The sequence below is a fragment of the Phymastichus coffea genome, unplaced genomic scaffold (assembly GCF_024137745.1).
Source record: "Phymastichus coffea isolate CEN01 unplaced genomic scaffold, Cenicafe_Pcof_1.1 PCOF00055, whole genome shotgun sequence".
Classification (NCBI taxonomy): domain Eukaryota; kingdom Metazoa; phylum Arthropoda; class Insecta; order Hymenoptera; family Eulophidae; genus Phymastichus; species Phymastichus coffea.
Genome location: NW_026706866.1, coordinates 1019876 through 1037765, shown reverse-complemented (window position 1 = coordinate 1037765; position 17890 = coordinate 1019876). Strand labels below are relative to the sequence as shown.

Here is a 17890-nt window from a genome sequence, read left to right as displayed (position 1 = left end):
AAACTGTGTAATAGGATCATTTCTATAGTACATACATAAAAAAATACAAAGCTGTGTTAACGATTATGTCGACATAAGTATTAAAATAATGTCTTATTAATTGGAAATGCTATACTCTATACTAGAAACGTGTTATAATGGTGAGTACAAAAAAATATGACAATAATTTTTTAAAACTTTTTTAACTGTAATAAAACGTAAATTAGTAAGGTTAAAGACAGCTCAATTGTACGCTTGAATCTAGTAAAAATTTGTTTTGCTAATTCATGAAAACTAAGAAAAGTATCATTACGCAATGGCCTTAGAAATGACTTTACACAATTTCTTTTTTCTAGTTATCATTGTTCTACATTTGTATTTAGTAATTTTCCTGTCGCACTTATTAAAATTGTGAATTGCGATTTGCAAGAAGTGTGTGTATAAATAATTTCGACGTTATTCATAGATAAAAAGTAATATTTATCTCAGAGATATTAACAATGACGAATTCATGTCTTTTATTAATAAATTATTTATAACTTTTCTTACTTTCAGGTGGTCTTGATAAAAGAAGAAAATAAAATTTATTGAAAATTCAACTACAAAAAGAGAATGTTTGTATAAAAGTAGATAGTAATAGAAATATTTACAGGAAGAGCTTTGACTGATAGTATTAAAAAAAAAGATTAAACATGGGAAGTATAAAAATGACTTATTGTCCACCAAATATAACATTCAATGAAATATGGGTGAACAATGGCATGTCGAAATGTTTTATGGACACTGTCAGTACTGCTGTGATCTCTTTATATATATTGATTTTTGGTTCAACTCAGCTGTGGATGTATAGACGTTATGGATCTGATAACGACTTACATACATTGCCAAAAAATAGATTATATCTGCTGCAAAAATTTTTATTATTCTTTATGCCAATTTTAAGTCTTCTCAGAATAATTTTGCAAGCTACAGTTTTGAACGATAAACAAGTTTATGGTTACATGGTAAGAGTTTATTTAAGTATATTTTCATCAGTTTTTACCATATTTACATTTCTACGTAAAACATGAGTTTTTACTTGAACTGAGTTTCATACTAATTGCCTTAAGGATCGTTTCCTGACATGAATTTAGACAAAAAATCTGTAGGTTTTGGTTCAACAGTATCCTTGAAGTAAAACATTAATGCCCCTTTGTTTTTCCAGCGTTCAACTACTTCTTTCAATTCCATCTGACCTTTTATCACTAGCATATCAATAACTCTGATGTCTTTAACATAAGCATTCTTTAAAAATTCTTCTCTAATTTTCATTTTTAAATTCCTATCACTTTTTGGAATCTCATAATCTTGTAAAATGTAAGGTATCTGTCGAATCCATGCTTTGTATAAATTGAAAACTCTTCTCTTTGCTTCAACTTGGTTCAATGATAAAAGTGGTTTTACTTGACGAGTAGCAGATTGTATAGGAGAAGCCATTTTATATTTTGCTTTAACTGAAATGATACAAAACATAAAATATATATGTTCATACAATAAAAGTGATATAATTTTCTATTTGTAGATTCTTACAACAGTTTTTACAGTCATTATTTATCCATATTCATTTTATGTACTAAGAGTGGAAAGATACAAATCATTACCAAGCCCACCACCCCGTGGTCATGGGATCGTCTTATTAGGATTTTGGACAATTGCTTTTGTCTCAGAAAATCTTGTATTTGTTAATATTTCAAAGTGGGAATGGTGGTTTAAATTGAATACGTAAGTAATACATTATAAATATTCATTTAAGGTGTCTTTGATACACTGCTGTATACCATGAAGAAGCCCTGTTGGGATTTTTATTAAATTGTTTATTGTTCAACAGTAATAAATTTATAAAATAATTTAAATTTTACGTTGTCATTGGAAAGAAAAATTTTCAAGTCACTTTTTTTGACATTTTCGTCTCTGAAATGCATTCATTTGACATATTTTTATGAGATATTTTATAATGAGGTTGATAATTAGTATTATACGGACATTAATTCGCGACCAGAAAAGTTCAAAATCCGAATTATTTTCAACTATTCGATGGTATCCAATTGGTTTTTCCAGCAAGTTGTGGAGGTGCAAATTGCCAAAATAAATCCTTGACTTAACCTCGTTTGGTGTCATCGATGCTTAGTCGTTGAAAATAATTTGGATTTTGCACTTCGGGAGTCACGATTTAATGTCCGGGCAGTGTGCTTTTTTAAAATATTACTTCAGTGTCATTAATCCGAATGGATAAGCTTAACATTATAAGAATATATGGATGCCCGAACCTAACCTCATGTCTTATCAATGTATACCTTAAACAAATTATTAAAACAAAATAGTACCTTATAAGTATCTAACAACAAATGGTTAAAGTTGAAATCCAACTATAATGCACTTTCACAGTAAATTAAGAGCTAAAGAGTAAAAGAAAACTTGGATGTATTTTGATGAACCATAGTCTGCTACAAAAGCTTCAAATACTTATTTATATATATACTTGATCTATTTGCAGATTTACCGACAGAGTGGAAATGACACTGTTTGTTCTACGTTATGTCAGTAGTCTTCTTATTTTCGCTCTTGGTCTACGCGCACCAGGTATTATCGGTGATTTACCAAGCAGTTATCATAGCTTTGAAGATGATGCGAACACCAGGTCGACATTCTATCAAGGTGTAAGTCTTAGAATTTTTTATTAAATAACTTTATTTTTATAAAATAATGATTTATTAAAATAATGATAATGATTTATTAAAAATTAATATTTTACTTCTTATATATAGATTATAAATACGTCCAATAATTTTTCGGTGATAAATAAAAGATCATGAAAATTCATTTAACGTTATCGCTATATTATTTCTAGCGCCGAAACGATAATGTATCAACGTGGAAAAATGCTTGGTATAAAGTCAAAACTCTTGCTCCTTTTCTTTGGCCAAAGAAAAGCATTTTGCTCCAGCTACGGGTGATTTTTTGTTTTGCATTACTTCTTGCTGGAAGGGTAATTAATCTCTATGTACCAATTTACAATAAAAAAATTGTAGATAGCGTGACAGATACACCAGGACAGTTCAGGTATGTCTATATGATGTATTGCTAATTTCTCAGAAGATTTAAGTATTTTTGTATCAATAAAGATATTTTTATTTATACTTTACAGATGGGATTTCATACTTATTTATGTAGGATTCAAATTCCTACAAGGAGGGGGTACGGGAGGTATGGGTTTGTTAAATAATTTGAGATCTTTCTTATGGATTCGAATTCAACAATATACGACTCGTGAAGTAGAAGTAGAACTGTTTCGGTATGCCAATTTGTCAATCTTAATTAACGTTATCTACATAGTAATATATTATCTCTAGTTATGTGCAGATGAAAATGATTATTTAATAATTTGAACACGGCAATATTTCAGACATCTTCATAGCTTGAGTTTGCGCTGGCACCTTGGCCGTAAAACTGGAGAAGTACTTCGCGTAATGGATCGTGGAACGGATTCTATCAATAACTTATTAAACTACATATTGTTTTCTATCATGCCGACTATTGTAGACATTCTTGTGGCAGTAGTATTTTTTATTAGTTCATTTAACAAGTGGTTCGGATTAATTGTATTTACGACAATGATACTTTATATTGGTAAATATTCTTTTTTATTTTGTAATTAAACAATATTAGAATACTTATTTTATTTTCAACAGTCGCCACAATAGGCGTCACAGAATGGCGTACTAAATTCCAAAGACGTATGAATTTAGCCGATAACGCTCAAAAAGCACGAAGTGTTGATAGTTTACTCAATTTTGAGACTGTGAAATACTATGGCGCAGAAGAATACGAAGTTGATAGCTATAGAGAAGCTATACTGAAATATCAAAATGAAGAATGGAAATCTATGATAACATTAAACATTTTGAACACTTTACAAAATATTATTGTTAGCTGTGGATTGTTAGCCGGATCTTTGTTATGTCTACACATGGTGATTAACAAAGAAGGTCTAACTATTGGTGACTATGTTCTATTTGCAAGTTACATTATCCAATTGTATGTGCCTCTCAATTGGTTTGGAACATATTACAGGTATAAACCTTAAATATTATTTACTTGACCAAAAATAACGTCACATATATGTAATTAAAATCTTATTATAGAGCTATTCAGAAGAATTTTATTGACATGGAAAATATGTTTGATTTGCTTCGAGAAAACCAAGAAATCACGGATGCACCAGGGGCTGGACCATTGCTAGTAAATAAAGGCCAAGTTGAATTCTCTAATGTTTCTTTCTCGTACGTTCCAGAAAGACCTGTTTTGAAAAACATCAGTTTCGTTGTACCACCTGGTAAAACGATTGCACTCGTCGGACCTTCTGGAGCTGGAAAATCGACTATTATGCGCTTGTTATTTAGGTTTTATGATGTTAATGAAGGCGCTATCATTATAGATGGACAGTACATAAAAGCTGTCAAACAAGAGTCTCTTCGAAAAATAATTGGTAATTTGAATTCGTGATTGCTGCAAAATTGTTATAATTTTTTATTATAATTTCTTTTAACTTTAATGATTAAAAATTATAGGCGTGGTTCCACAAGATACAGTATTATTCAATAATACGATAAAATATAATATTCAGTACGGAAAGATTGATGCGCCAGAAGCTGATATAATAACAGCAGCTAAATATGCTGATATTCATGAGCGGATCCTTACATTCCCAGATGGTTATGAAACTCAGGTAACAATCACACGAATCAAGTTTTTCTAATCTTATTTTATATAATAACAAAAACTCAAATTGTTCAATTTATAATTGCTATTGAAATGTTTACAGGTTGGGGAGCGCGGATTGCGCCTCAGCGGCGGAGAAAAGCAACGAGTCGCTATTGCTCGAACGATACTGAAAGTTCCAAAAATAGTCTTATTGGACGAAGCCACAAGTGCATTAGATACTCAAACAGAGCGAAATATACAAGCTGCTTTGAATCACGTGTGTGCCTATCGCACGTCGATCATCATAGCTCATCGACTTTCCACTATCATCCATGCTGATGAAATTTTGGTACTGAAAGAGGGCGAAATAGTTGAGCGCGGTAAGCACGAGGATTTAATAGCGACAGGTGGCTTTTATCATGATATGTGGGAAGCGCAACTGAGAAATGAACAAGAGGCTACCAATGAAGCGAAAGCTTTAGGGGGTGAAACTTCTAAGTAGATGCCTGATTTAGCAAAGTTATTAAATGACTGATGCAGGAGCTACTTTTTCTAGTATAAATTTATCTCGCAGATTTCGTGGATTCACTCGTACAACCTTTTTGCTTACAGAAATTTTGGGAATTTTTATACGTTATTTAAAAAAAAGCAAAAAGTTTCGTCAACGTGAAATCATCGATAAAAAATAAAATACTTTTCAAGTTTCCTAGAATTACGTAATGAAATGTAAATACCAACTATTTTAAAGTAAATTCAAGCCATTTTGAATTTTGAAAAGGTGAAGATACTCTTTTTCAATCGAATTTTGAACATACTTTAAATATATTCAACACTGTTCAATGAAATACGATATTAATAATTTTATAGACATTGCAAGGAAAATATGAAAAAGTTTAACAAGATTTAGTTGTTTATAACTAAAGGAAAAACTTATATTTCTTAATTTAAATAACCTTACTGCCAAAGATACAAATATTTTTGTTATTAATAATAAATAACGCAAAGGAAATTTTCCAAAGTGTCATTAATATTGGTGATATGGTGTACTTCTACGTTATCAAACATTGTGTACTAAATTTATTTGAAAAATAAATAAATGGTTGAATAAAAGAGCATATTCACATTAAATGAAATTTGATCTACCAATATCCTGATGTCATCTATTTAACTGAAATTTTTAGGAATACAAAGCAAATCAAAATTTCTATTCAAATTTAATTTTATGACAAATGAACATTTAACTAAAACTCAACAAGCTTTGTTCTCTAAATAATAAAAATGCATGCTTGCAGAAAGCAATAGTTTACATAGATAACAGTAGCTTTAAATTGTACCTTTAAGTTATTTGTCAGTGACCAACATAAAATTTTAATAGCCTCCATCGTATCAATACGAACTTTAATACTGATGACAAACAATTAACCTAAGAAACTATTTCACTTTTGTTTGATCACAAATATTAAAAATGATTTGATGCTTAATAAATATTACTCTCATTTTCATTACAGTATAAAAACATTTTTTGCTGAATAAATTATTGAGTTTTCAGTTTTCTTTATTACGCCTATGCGTTAATTTTCGCTCAGTGCAGTTTGCACACCTTGAAATTTTGTCTATTTAATTAAAAATTATTTATTTTGCAATTTATTTCAAAATTTTAACGTAGCACTTGATGATCGAGCATTATTAATTTATTTATTTTGCAATACACATGTGAAAGTGATATAATTTATAAAATATTACTCCAGTTTTTGTTATCTTTTTCCTCAACTTTGCGATTATTTTTTAGAAATATTCGCAAGATCAATAATATAATGTCTCTGATATCTTTTTCGCTAAGGATTTTTGCAGATTGTCAACACGGTTTATTTTCAGATTCTTAAAACGATTAGATTAATTATAATTACTCATATACGTTTCACGTATAGTATACTAATCAATGTTGAATATTATTTGCCTTTTTAGAAAGCCGAACATTATTTCGAAGAAATTAAAAATGTCCATTTGCTTACAAAAAATATAACATAAAATATAAACTTTTTTTAGGGTATGAACGAATGTTAATTGATATATAAATTATTGTTAGAATACATTTTTTGACATTTCATATCTACTATTCTGTTCTTGATTATTCACTTCAAATATCTAGTCGCTAGTCCGTGTTAATGTTTTAGATGGATTGGCGTTGATGACACGCAAGCATGAATAAATATTTATCGATTGAATTAAAAGATACCTCCAATTAAAGCAATCGAACTAACGTTTTATCTGTAAGAATACGTAGTGGATATCCTATCTATCATTAAAAACAATGAAGTTCTTCACCGATTAAATCTTCCGTGGTCCATTCAAAATATCTACATGTACGTACGCATTAAATAAATTACTTTTTTTTGCAGTTTCTGCAAAAAGACCAGTTTCTGTTTTCGCAAATAGCTGAAACTTTCCAAGTTAAAACGTTTTATTTCGCTTGGGAAAAACTATGGAGAGACTTCTTACAGTGTCTAGTTTTTTGTAGTTCTTTTTCAAGATCCCGTATGTATTTTTGATTATTGAGAAACAATTGTGAACTGAAGAATGATGAAGAAATACGGTACCTCATTCGATGAAAGTCTATTACGAATTTTTGAAAATGGAATTTATTTTGTCGATACTTCATTGTTTGTTAACGTCCCAAAAATGTGCGCATTTATTTTGATATCTTAATGTTTAAAAAGAAAGTTACGGAAGCGATTTACTAAATTGATGTTACGCCAACGCAGCGATTATCAAAGCCTATTCGACAGCGTATTTGTTCATAAGGTTTCCAAACATTCGATGACCGTAAATTTCAACAAGCCCTGAGCTGAAGAGCAAGCATAAGCGCTTAAATTCGTCAGGTCGTGGAGCAGGAATGAAAAGATTCACTTGTGTACTTCTAGTACTTTGAATAGCGAAAGTTATACGGAAATTAGTGCAAAAATACTGCAGGTTGGGTATAGGCTCTTCGACTCATTTCGTAAAATATTCTTAAAGACAAATTTGGAAAAGCTTGATGCTATAATTATGTGTTAGATAAGACATCTGTATTATATTATGCTCGGGTATAACTGCAACAAGCTAGTATAGTGCACGAACACTCGGATGCTGCATATACCAATGGAGATGCGTTTAATTTCGACAAGTAGGATGTCGGCCGAAGGTGTATTGACGCGGTTGGAAGAAGGGATATGCGCGCGACAAAAGCAACTAGTTTTGTAACAACTGGCGCAAGCGTATATTCCGCGTTGCTTGGCTTCAGCATCTGTGCATAATGGCTGGGTTTCCTTAATTTTTTTTTATCTCAGTGAGGTCGCAAACAATAGAAAGCTGTAAGCATTTGTAAATGTTCAGCGTCGTGTACCAATTCCTTTTAAATGACGTTGAAAAAGCAACTGTTGTTTGCATTGATTCAAATCCGTTATGCGGCCACTGAAATGCAATATAGCCTTGATTGAATTTAAAAGATCTTGCTATCGTCGGTGCGTGGTATCGCGAGGATATTAATTGTCGAATGATAGAGGTAAGTACTCATTATAGGTAAGATAGTAAAGCTAATATGAGTCGCTTTATTAGCCGCAAAACACTATATGAAAATAAACACTTACAGAAATTAGAATATCACGCCGCGGCAATACACATTTTGACCATTACAAATTTCATCGATCTTAAAGTTAGTTTTGTCAATATTCTACGCAGATGAAATGCGTTAACCCAATTTCCCGTCCTCGGCCTTTTCTTCGTGTCTAGCGAAAAATAGCCTACGCAGAGCAGTCTCCCCGTAGCGCTATAATAAGGCTTGCGCGTAACGTAAATAATGTTTCGCAGTGTAGGCATCTGCGCTATCTGCCAGGCAAGTGCTCTTGTCGCGAGAGGCTTATATTCGTTCGAGGCGATACATTCTGATAACAAGAGAATGTCATCTTGCACTAAGCGACGATTCTTTTCCATTGATATTTGATCAATGCCATGCTTAACTTGCGGCAAGAGGATTTCCTTCTGAGCGCAGGCCGATCGAAGCTTTCTGATCACGATAACCTTTCGGAAGATCGTATTTTAGCTTTTTTATTCTATTTGAAAATAATCTCAAAAATGTTTTCTTCCAAATCACATTATAAACTTCCTATTTTTCTTAATATTTACTGTGGTGATGAAGTCAAGAGATAATTAGCTTTCTGATCGTCCGAATTTCAAAATCATTCGTACGAAAGTACTGATCTCCCGATAAAAACGCTGAGTAATGGATTTCAAAAGATACCATTCGATAAACATCTCTTTACGTACACAAAAATTATTTTTATTTACAGAATGCCATTCAACGATATTTTTATAAGCTCAAAAATATAACAACAAAGAAACTACATGCTAACCAAAATGTGTCATTTCAATAAGAATAGCAATATATATATATATATATATATATATATATATATATATATATACTGTTGTTGAATTCATATATGTCAAAGTTTGTTATGGTTTTATTAACCTTCGCTGGCTTATTTATAAATTTTATCGATATATATCGAAAGTGAGTTGAAGATCATTGCGACAGTTTCTGATATTGTTAATTCCACTAACCTAATCTAATCCATCTTATCAAATCTAAATAATCGTTAAAAATTAGAAATAATCTAATTAAGAATTAGTAGTAAAAGTTAATAAATCCATAAAAAACTTTGTCACATATGAACTCAACTGGTCAAAGTCTAATTAAACAATTACTTTTCAGGACTAATAAAAATCTTATAAGAATAGAAATGGCTGCATTCATCGTGCGTTGTATCAATTGTTTTCTCTCACCTAGTATCGGTTTCACTACGTCGGCTGTTACTCCAATATTGTTCGACAATCAGACCGAGATTCGCAACCTAACCTGTCGGTCAAAATCCAATCAAAATGTAAGTTTGTAATAACAAACATCTATCTTATTTTCGTGAAAAATCAAATCAAATCGATAAACGTATCGCAGAAGAATGCCTGTCATACCGCTAAATCATTAGCTTCGTTTGTTTGGCCAAAAGGAAAGATCTCGCACCGATTACTGCTGCTGATTTGTATCTCAATCATCTTCATTGGACGAGTGATTAATTTTTACGCTCCCATGTATCATAAAAAAATAGTAGATAGCATTATATCTGGAGCATACAGGTTTAAAATTCAATGAAAAATTCTCATTGTACGTTGATTCTGAATTAGTTATAACGCATTAATTTACTGGAATATCATCTCTCTAGATGGGACTTGGTAGTTATTTACGTTACTTTGAAATTCCTTCAAAGAGGTGCTACGGGAGGTATAGGTTTATTAAATACCGTGCGATCACATGTATGGATGGAAATTCAACAATACACGACTCGAAATGTAGAAATAACATTATTCAGGTACATTAATGTTTGCATTCATGTTTCCAAGGCTCGTTCAGTCTCAATTGAATTACTTATTAAAATTTATTGATAGACGTACCATATTTTTCAATTAAAATATTGAATGAACACAGTGATTTGATTACGTGTTGCTTATTCTAGGCATTTACATGGCTTGAATGTGCGCTGGCATCTCAATCGAAAAACTGGAGAGGTCCTCCGTATCATGGATCGCGGAACTGATTCTATGAATAAATTGTTGGAAACTGTCTTATTCTCCCTCTTGCCTACTATTCTAGATATTGGTGTAACGGTGATATTTTTCGTAAATGTATTTAGCAAAGAGCTCGGACTGATAGTTTTGATTACTGTATTTTTATATATTGGTAAACATTTTTTTCGGCTTTGCAATAAGAATACGTTATGAATGTTATTTGTTTTTACCAGTTGCGACGATACTCTTTACCAAGTGGCGATCAAGGTCCCTTGAGCGTAAAAATTTGGCTGACAACGCTCGAAAAGCACGATGTACGGATAGCTTACTCAATTTCGAAACTGTAAAATACTACGGAGCTGAATCAATCGAAGTAGATAGTTACAATGAAGCCGTATTTGAATATCAGAAAGAAGAAAGAATATTTAGAAAAATGTCGAATTGCTTAAATCTTTCACGGAATCTCGTTGTTTCTATCGGCCTATTAGCTGGCTGTTTGTTATGCCTACGGATGGTTGTCAATGAAAAAGTTCTCACTACAGGAGATTACGTTCTGTTCGCAAGCAGTATTATACAGTTGTACGTGCCACTAAATTCGTTCGGGACTTACTGCGGGTAAAAGAAGCAATGATTACGTCGTATTTTCTTCGCAAACGTGGCGTGGCAAGCAACAATAATAAATCTGCCTCGCAGGGAGATCCAGAATAACTTCGCTGACATGGAGAGTATGTTTGCTTTGCTTCGAGAACCCCAAGGAATCGAGGACTTGCAGAATGCTAAAGCTCTCATAGTAAACGGGGGTCATGTCGAATTCTCCGATGTTTCGTTCTCGTACAGCCTCGACAGGCCTGCCTTGAAGAAAGTCAGTTTCGTCATCCCGCCCGGTAAAACGGTCGCTTTTGTCGGACCTTCTGGAGCAGGAAAGTCGACTGTTATACGGTTGCTGTCTAGGTTTTATGATGCCAGTGAAGGAAGCATTTCCATAGATAAGCAAGATATCAAGACTATCAGACAAGATTCTTTACGAAAATCAATTGGTAATCGTAACTCTAATATGTAGGTAAAAAATTCTTGCTCTGAATTTTCTTTAAATACTGTATTCTTATGATTATGAAATGCAGGTGTGGTTCCTCAAGATACCGTACTATTTAATAATACGATAAAATATAATATTCAATATGGAAGATTTGGAGCCACGGAAGATGACATAGTAGCTGCAGCGAAAAATGCTGACATTCACGAGCGAATTCTCACATTTCCCGAGGGCTATGAAACGAAGGTAAAGCTTACCCGTAAATTATTTCAAAGCCTTTAACATGCCAAATCACAAATATCGGAAATAATTCGCGTTGTGAAATGAGTGCAAACTACTTGCAATAATCAACTTTACAGGTTGGGGAGCGCGGATTCCGCCTCAGCGGCGGAGAAAAGCAACGAGTCGCTATTGCTCGAACGATACTGAAAGCTCCAAAAATAGTCTTGTTGGACGAGGCCACAAGTGCATTAGATACTCAAACAGAGCGAAATATACAAGCTGCTTTGAACCGCGTGTGTGCAAATTGCACGACGATCATTGTAGCCCATAGACTGTCCACTGTCGTCCATGCCGATGAAATTTTCGTACTGAAAGAGGGCGAAATAGTTGAGCGGGGAAAGCACGAGGACTTGATTGCACAGGCGGGCGGTATTTATCTCGATATGTGGAAGGCGCAGCAGAGAAGTGAACGAGAACTTATTGACGAAGCGAAATCATTGACCCCTCGTTATACCCCATGGTCGTTTTGGTTACTTAGTTCTATAGTGCTATTTTCGGCGTTGCTACGGGTACGATACCGTTGTTCAACTTGACAGAACGTGTTATCTTAATCGAATCATTTGAATTCAAACAAATGAAAGTTTTATTGTGATTAATTCGATAAATCTTCAAAAGAACGTTATTATTGAAGATTATCTTTATAATGAGACTGTTTACACTTAACCAAAAGCTCAATTGCTTTCATTTAAAATTTAACTTTGCCTACAGCTTTAGCTGGCGACTGTTTCAAAACTCTATTCATTTTTTTCGGGCTTGTCAACTCAATTTTATCAAAGTATGTATATTCTTATGAACGTCGTATTTAAAAATTTCAAAGATAATATTTTTTATTTTACATAAATTTATAATACTTGAATATACAGTAATTCGTTAACGCGAGCTCTCGACTGGCTCCAGAGCAGCTCAAAATCTCGAGTTAATACGGAGTGCCGATACAAGTATGAGGCCGTTTGAGCTTTAGCAGAATTCTTAGACATTTGAAAATCTTTTACTACGCATAAATGCGTTGTTGGGCGAGTAATTATTTATTTTTAATCTTATATTCATAAAGCTGTGAAAACCAAATTCTGTATGTCACTTGAACAATTAGAATTTGGACAATTAGAATTTGTTATTGAAAAACTTTCGCTTTTTATGTAAGCGGGTGAAACGCACAATAAATTAATTTTTCTTGACTTGGTAACTTGTATTGCACTTTTAATGATCTGCCCGTTATCTTTCTTGCCGTTATCTTTTGTTATGATTTTATGAAAGCTTCAAAATGAAGTTATAATGATCCGAACTAATGTTAAAGTTACTTTTTTTCAGTCTTCCATTAGTCAACTTAATATTTTCTAAATATAATTATTCAATAGATTTATAATTTTCAAAAAATTCAATTTGAAAACAAAAAAGAATTGTAATTCATATAGCTGCGCATGATGCAAGCTCGTGGCTCTCAGTCTATATAGCCGTCGGTGTTAAATATTTATAATTGCAGTAGACTATATTTCTAAGTCGCGGTTCGTACCATGCTCGCATCGACGCTCTCGGTCGAACAAGTTGCTTTCAGTCAAACTATGTCAAACTATCTCGTTTCATTATCGTCTGCGTTAAACGATCTACGAAAATCTGTAAATTACCGTGATGGCGCACAAGATCGCACGCTTAAAATAGTCATCGGTGCGGAATGGATTGCGGAACCAGTATGAGCGTGAAAAATTACAGAACTGCGACATCGAATGCACTGCCGTCGCGACTCATATTCGCAAGTGAGTCAATGTTACGGTGGGATTACGGTCGACTTCTGGTTTTCCCGTGCGGTAAGCAATCGATGTCTTGTGTTTTCATTGATTTTGCAATAAGATGCGACCGAGAGGCGATAAGTAACGAAACGATTGGGCGTTTGTCGGAATTGGTTAATAAAATACGCGTAGATCGAATGCTCGTGTTCTCCATAAATGATGTACAAGAGTCCTCCGAATTATTTTCGTAGAGAGAACGATATCACCTTTGATATCATCATTCGAAACTTGCAAAGAATTTCACGAAGCGATCGCAAAAATTGATTTCTTGCATTTCACCGTCTCCCCCCTCCCCCCGCCCCTTCAACGTACAGGCAGTTTCGCCAAGAGGAACGCGAATTTCGGGATGTAGCGTATATGCCTCAACGCAATCAATCAACAGTGGCTAAATCTGTGGACACGCGCAGTGGCTGATAATACGACGACAATGTATTACCCGGTTAACGTAACATTGAGCGATATTTGGGTGAAGCAAAGCATCTCAAAATGCTTTATGGACACTGTCAGTACTGCCCTGATTTCTTGGCGTTTGGCTCGCTGCAGCTGTGGAGTTATCAACAACGAAGATCTACTACTGCGAAATGGCATTTACTGTGATATATGGAATGCGTTGTTGAAAAATAAACAAGGAGCTGACGGTACGGAACAATAAAAGAATGGTTATTAAATACTTATATTGTAAAAATGCTATTACTTGCGAGCGTTGAAGTTCGCGCGTTTAGTCTTTTATTATTGATAATGTACAAATGTAAATATTTGAAGCATCATTTATATGACCATTGATGATAACATAATTTCCATAATGAACAAATAAAATATACAGGATTTTGTACAGAATCGTATTTTTCGTTATTCATAAGATAAATCCTTTACCTATGTAGTGGAGATGTCACAAATATATCATGCAACTAATAGTAAAGAAACGAAGTTAAAAAAACAAAACGAATATCGGCTATTGCAAGGCGGTATTTATCAGGATATGTGGCAAGCGCCATTTAGAAAGGTGGATGAGAAAATGATTTCTTATCGTTTTTCTAAACTATTTTAACTATGTAGATACTCAATTTATGGAATGTAGATGTTTAATTATATTAGCGACTCTAATGTCAAAAGTTTTTCTTAATAAATTATTAAAAGAATATATAGTTGAACACTTATAATTTTTCTCATGTAGGTATAAAGCATATCTTATTTATTTTGGCATTTTATGAATTTATTACTGCATTTAAAATTTAGAAAATTTTTAAATTAATTCAAATTGCAATTAAAAAGGACTAAAACTCATGAATGACAATTAATCTATCTATCGGCGTGCACTTAATAAAATAAGCATGACTCATAAATTATCAAACAATTACTTTTTTATAAGGCAAGTACTCGAGCTGAGCTTTACTTTATCAGAGAATATCTTAGCTATCAATCGATAAATTAAAAAATACATTATATAATTTTGGTAAGTCATTACTACTAATTCTAACGCAACAGCACGGAAAAAATTTAGAATAACGTGTTAAAATAAAAATAAATGAAAGAGTTTATATTTTGATTTACGTCTTTTTATTTAATTCAAACATTTTTCAAAGACTGATGTTCAAGTATCCCCAACTATATTGGCAAATGCACCGTCTGGTACCCAACCAGATTCGTCAATGGGATCAGTAATAGTCTGTTCATTCTCACCCCAATATAAGCAGTAACTTGATACAATAGCAAAACTGATGAAATAGATAATCTAGCGGCAGATATATCGAGCGTTTCATTAGTTTATTTCATCACAATTACAGTAATGTGAGCTTCAATTACCTTAATTATGCAGGCGTGCTGTTCTTCCATTTTGCATTAATAATACGTCGTAATTCTCTCGATAAAGATTTTACTTAAAAGTTAATGCCTATTTTTGTTACGCAGAATTTCATATAGCATTTATATTTTTATTGATGCTTAACTATCATACGGAAACAAAAGCTAATACGACACAAATACATCTGAATTTAGCGGTTTTTTACATTTCAAATATACAAATTTTCGCGGCTTTCACAAAGTGTGTCTGCTACAAAACCTAACCTACAATTAACGATTGTTGACATAACTAAGTGACACAATGACGAACAGCTGTTAATTGTCGTACTTTGTCAAAATGAACAGTTTAGGTTTAAGTTTAATTTTTAAAATGGGTTGTATATGTGCAAAAGAAATAATTACTGTGAATGGTAGGAAATATACTGTACTGGAACACCTTGGAGAAGGGTGAGTTCAATCACATAATTGATTATAAATTTTAGCATTGCAAGTCATAATGTGACACATACATTTATGGATCATTTATAAAATAATGTAATAATCATATTCATGTAAATTTGACTTCATTTTGCAGAGGCTTCAGTACGGTGTCTTTAGTAGAAGACAATTTGACGCATAAAAAATATGCAATGAAAAAAATTGTATGCCATAGCCTTGAAGATCAAAGATTAGCTGTTAAGGAAATAGAATATCATTCAATTATCAAACATCCTAATGTCATTGAACTTATTGATTCTGCTTATCAAGGAACAGCAGATCCTGTTGTTAATGCAACTAGTGAGGTCCTATTAGTATTGCCATATTACCATGTAAGTAATTAATAATTTAAATAAAGACATGAATAATTTACATCATGATAGCTTATTATTTTCTTATGAAAGTAAACAAATATTATTACAATTAATAATTTCAGAAAGGAACTCTAGCCAATGAACTAGAAAGGCGTCACAAAACTCATGATTATATGAAAGCTGTAGATATCATAAATATCTTTTTACAAATATGTGAAGGAGTAAAAGCCTTTCATGAGGCTAAACCAGAACCTCTAGCTCATAGAGATTTAAAGACTGCAAATATTGTTATGGGCGATGGAATGAAACCAGTTATAATGGATTTAGGTGGTATATTTAGAAGCTCAATTGCTATTTTTAAATATAAATAGTAGTCTATTTTTTTTTATAGTGTATCAAAAGATTATTTAATAAAAGATATTATTTTTAGGATCAGTTACACCAGCACGAGTGAAAGTATGTGGTAATCAAGCTGCCCAGTCTTTACAAGAATTAGCAGCAGAAAGGTGCTCAATGCCGTATAGAGCTCCTGAGCTGTTCAATGTTGAAAGTTATTGTATGGTTGATGAACGAACAGATATTTGGGTAAATATCATAATCACTCATGATACTTTATATAAAATTTTGATCATAATAAATTACATTATGTTAATAAAATTTATATCTAGCCATTTACAATATACCAAAAGATTATTAGTGTAACTAGAAGTAATTTAATTTTGTTTATAGTCTTTGGGATGTATTTTATACGCCATGTGTTATTTCAAATCTCCATTTGATACAGTATATGAAAGAGGAGACAGTGTTGCTCTAGCAGTCATAAGTGCAAATATTACTTTTTCAGAAAATTCTCCATACAATGAAGTACGTTTTTACATAGACTTAAAAAAAGTTATACCATTTATCATAAAATAAAGTTCACTAATGTTATACTGATCTTTCTAGGATATGCAAAACTTAATTTTGTCAATGTTGAAAGTCAATCCTATGGAGCGTCCTTACATATACAGTGTTATAGAAAGCTCACATGAAGTATTATCAAGATATGAAGGAAGAGTTTGATTATAATTTATTTATATTTCAATATTTGTGTCTTCAAGATTTTATGAAAAAAATCAAATGATTTTTAATGAATGTGCAATTGTATAACTTGTTAAATGGACCAATGTTGAAGATATTAATTTAAAAAAATATTGTCGTTGTACTAGTGACCAAATGAATTAACAGAGATTAAGTAACTCAAAGAAGCTTCTACACTGCATAAAAGACATTGCAACATGATTAAAAAAGCATTTTGTAAATATTTACATAGATTTTTAAATCAACATATGAATAGTTGTATACATTCCAAATATGTATATTATTCACCGTCATTGCACATTTTCCAATGAAGAACAATGGTTAATGTTTGTTAATAAGTCGTACATATATCAATAGTAAGAACTTTATTTATGATTGCATTTATCTACACAAGAATATTAGCATTTTTTGCGATTTAAAGTGTCGTTAAAAAATATTAAATTTACACAATAGTACATTTACACGTATATTAATAAAAATCTAACATTTTTTCACAATGATTATTATTTTTTCACGATTATGAATAATTAAATTGCAAATTAAAGGTATTCGTTTATTATTTTTCCATTTATTCTGCTTCATATAAATAAAATAAATTATAGTTGTATCTTTATATGACTTTACTTGGCTACTTTTAATTATTTAATTGACTGTAAATATTATTTTATTCATTTTTATTCCATTAACCGAAATAACTAAAAAAGCTTGACGTTCATTTATAAATTATTGAATTTTAAGATTTCATATTGATAAGTTGGTAAGAGTGAGTAATTTTACTCACGGCTAGTCGCGGTGTCGGCTAT

The 17890-nt window shown here is 32.1% G+C and overlaps 3 protein-coding genes across 5 annotated transcripts; 2 read left to right on the top strand and 1 right to left on the bottom strand.

Annotated features, from left to right (window-relative positions):
* The first annotated feature begins 10 nt into the window (after positions 1-10).
* On the top strand, positions 11-12777 carry LOC131665975 (ATP-binding cassette sub-family B member 6). The gene is made up of 19 exons (XM_058938278.1): positions 11-140; positions 535-983; positions 1541-1740; positions 2513-2675; positions 2867-3078; positions 3164-3310; positions 3422-3645; positions 3708-4089; positions 4161-4504; positions 4587-4744; positions 4841-5217; positions 9470-9638; positions 9710-9881; positions 9941-10121; positions 10266-10489; positions 10551-10932; positions 11011-11354; positions 11439-11596; positions 11710-12777. Exons 2-19 carry the CDS (start codon positions 672-674, stop codon positions 12163-12165), a joined length of 4605 nt encoding a protein of 1534 aa, XP_058794261.1. The 5' UTR covers positions 11-140; positions 535-671; the 3' UTR covers positions 12166-12777.
* Positions 877-2494, bottom strand: LOC131666004 (NADH dehydrogenase [ubiquinone] 1 alpha subcomplex subunit 6). Of its 2 annotated transcripts, none has more exons than XM_058938316.1 (2): positions 2343-2494; positions 877-1472 (listed from the first exon to the last, which is right to left on the bottom strand). In XM_058938316.1, exon 2 carries the CDS (start codon positions 1453-1455, stop codon positions 1084-1086), a length of 372 nt encoding a protein of 123 aa, XP_058794299.1. In that variant the 5' UTR covers positions 1456-1472; positions 2343-2494; the 3' UTR covers positions 877-1083. The 2 variants fall into 2 exon arrangements, with proteins under 2 accessions (XP_058794299.1, XP_058794300.1); XM_058938317.1 differs by lacking the exon at positions 2343-2494 and adding an exon at positions 1549-1807.
* A 2719-nt stretch (positions 12778-15496) lies between the features above and the next one.
* LOC131665882 (serine/threonine-protein kinase 16) lies at positions 15497-17663 on the top strand. 2 transcript variants are annotated; one of them, XM_058938101.1, is made up of 6 exons: positions 15497-15663; positions 15791-16025; positions 16130-16337; positions 16438-16592; positions 16737-16871; positions 16953-17663. In XM_058938101.1, the coding sequence occupies exons 1-6, from the start codon at positions 15554-15556 to the stop codon at positions 17067-17069; spliced, it is 960 nt and encodes a 319-aa protein (XP_058794084.1). In that variant the 5' UTR covers positions 15497-15553; the 3' UTR covers positions 17070-17663. The 2 variants fall into 2 exon arrangements, with proteins under 2 accessions (XP_058794084.1, XP_058794085.1); XM_058938102.1 differs by having other exon boundaries at positions 16130-16334; positions 16953-17659.
* The last annotated feature ends 227 nt before the right edge of the window (positions 17664-17890 follow it).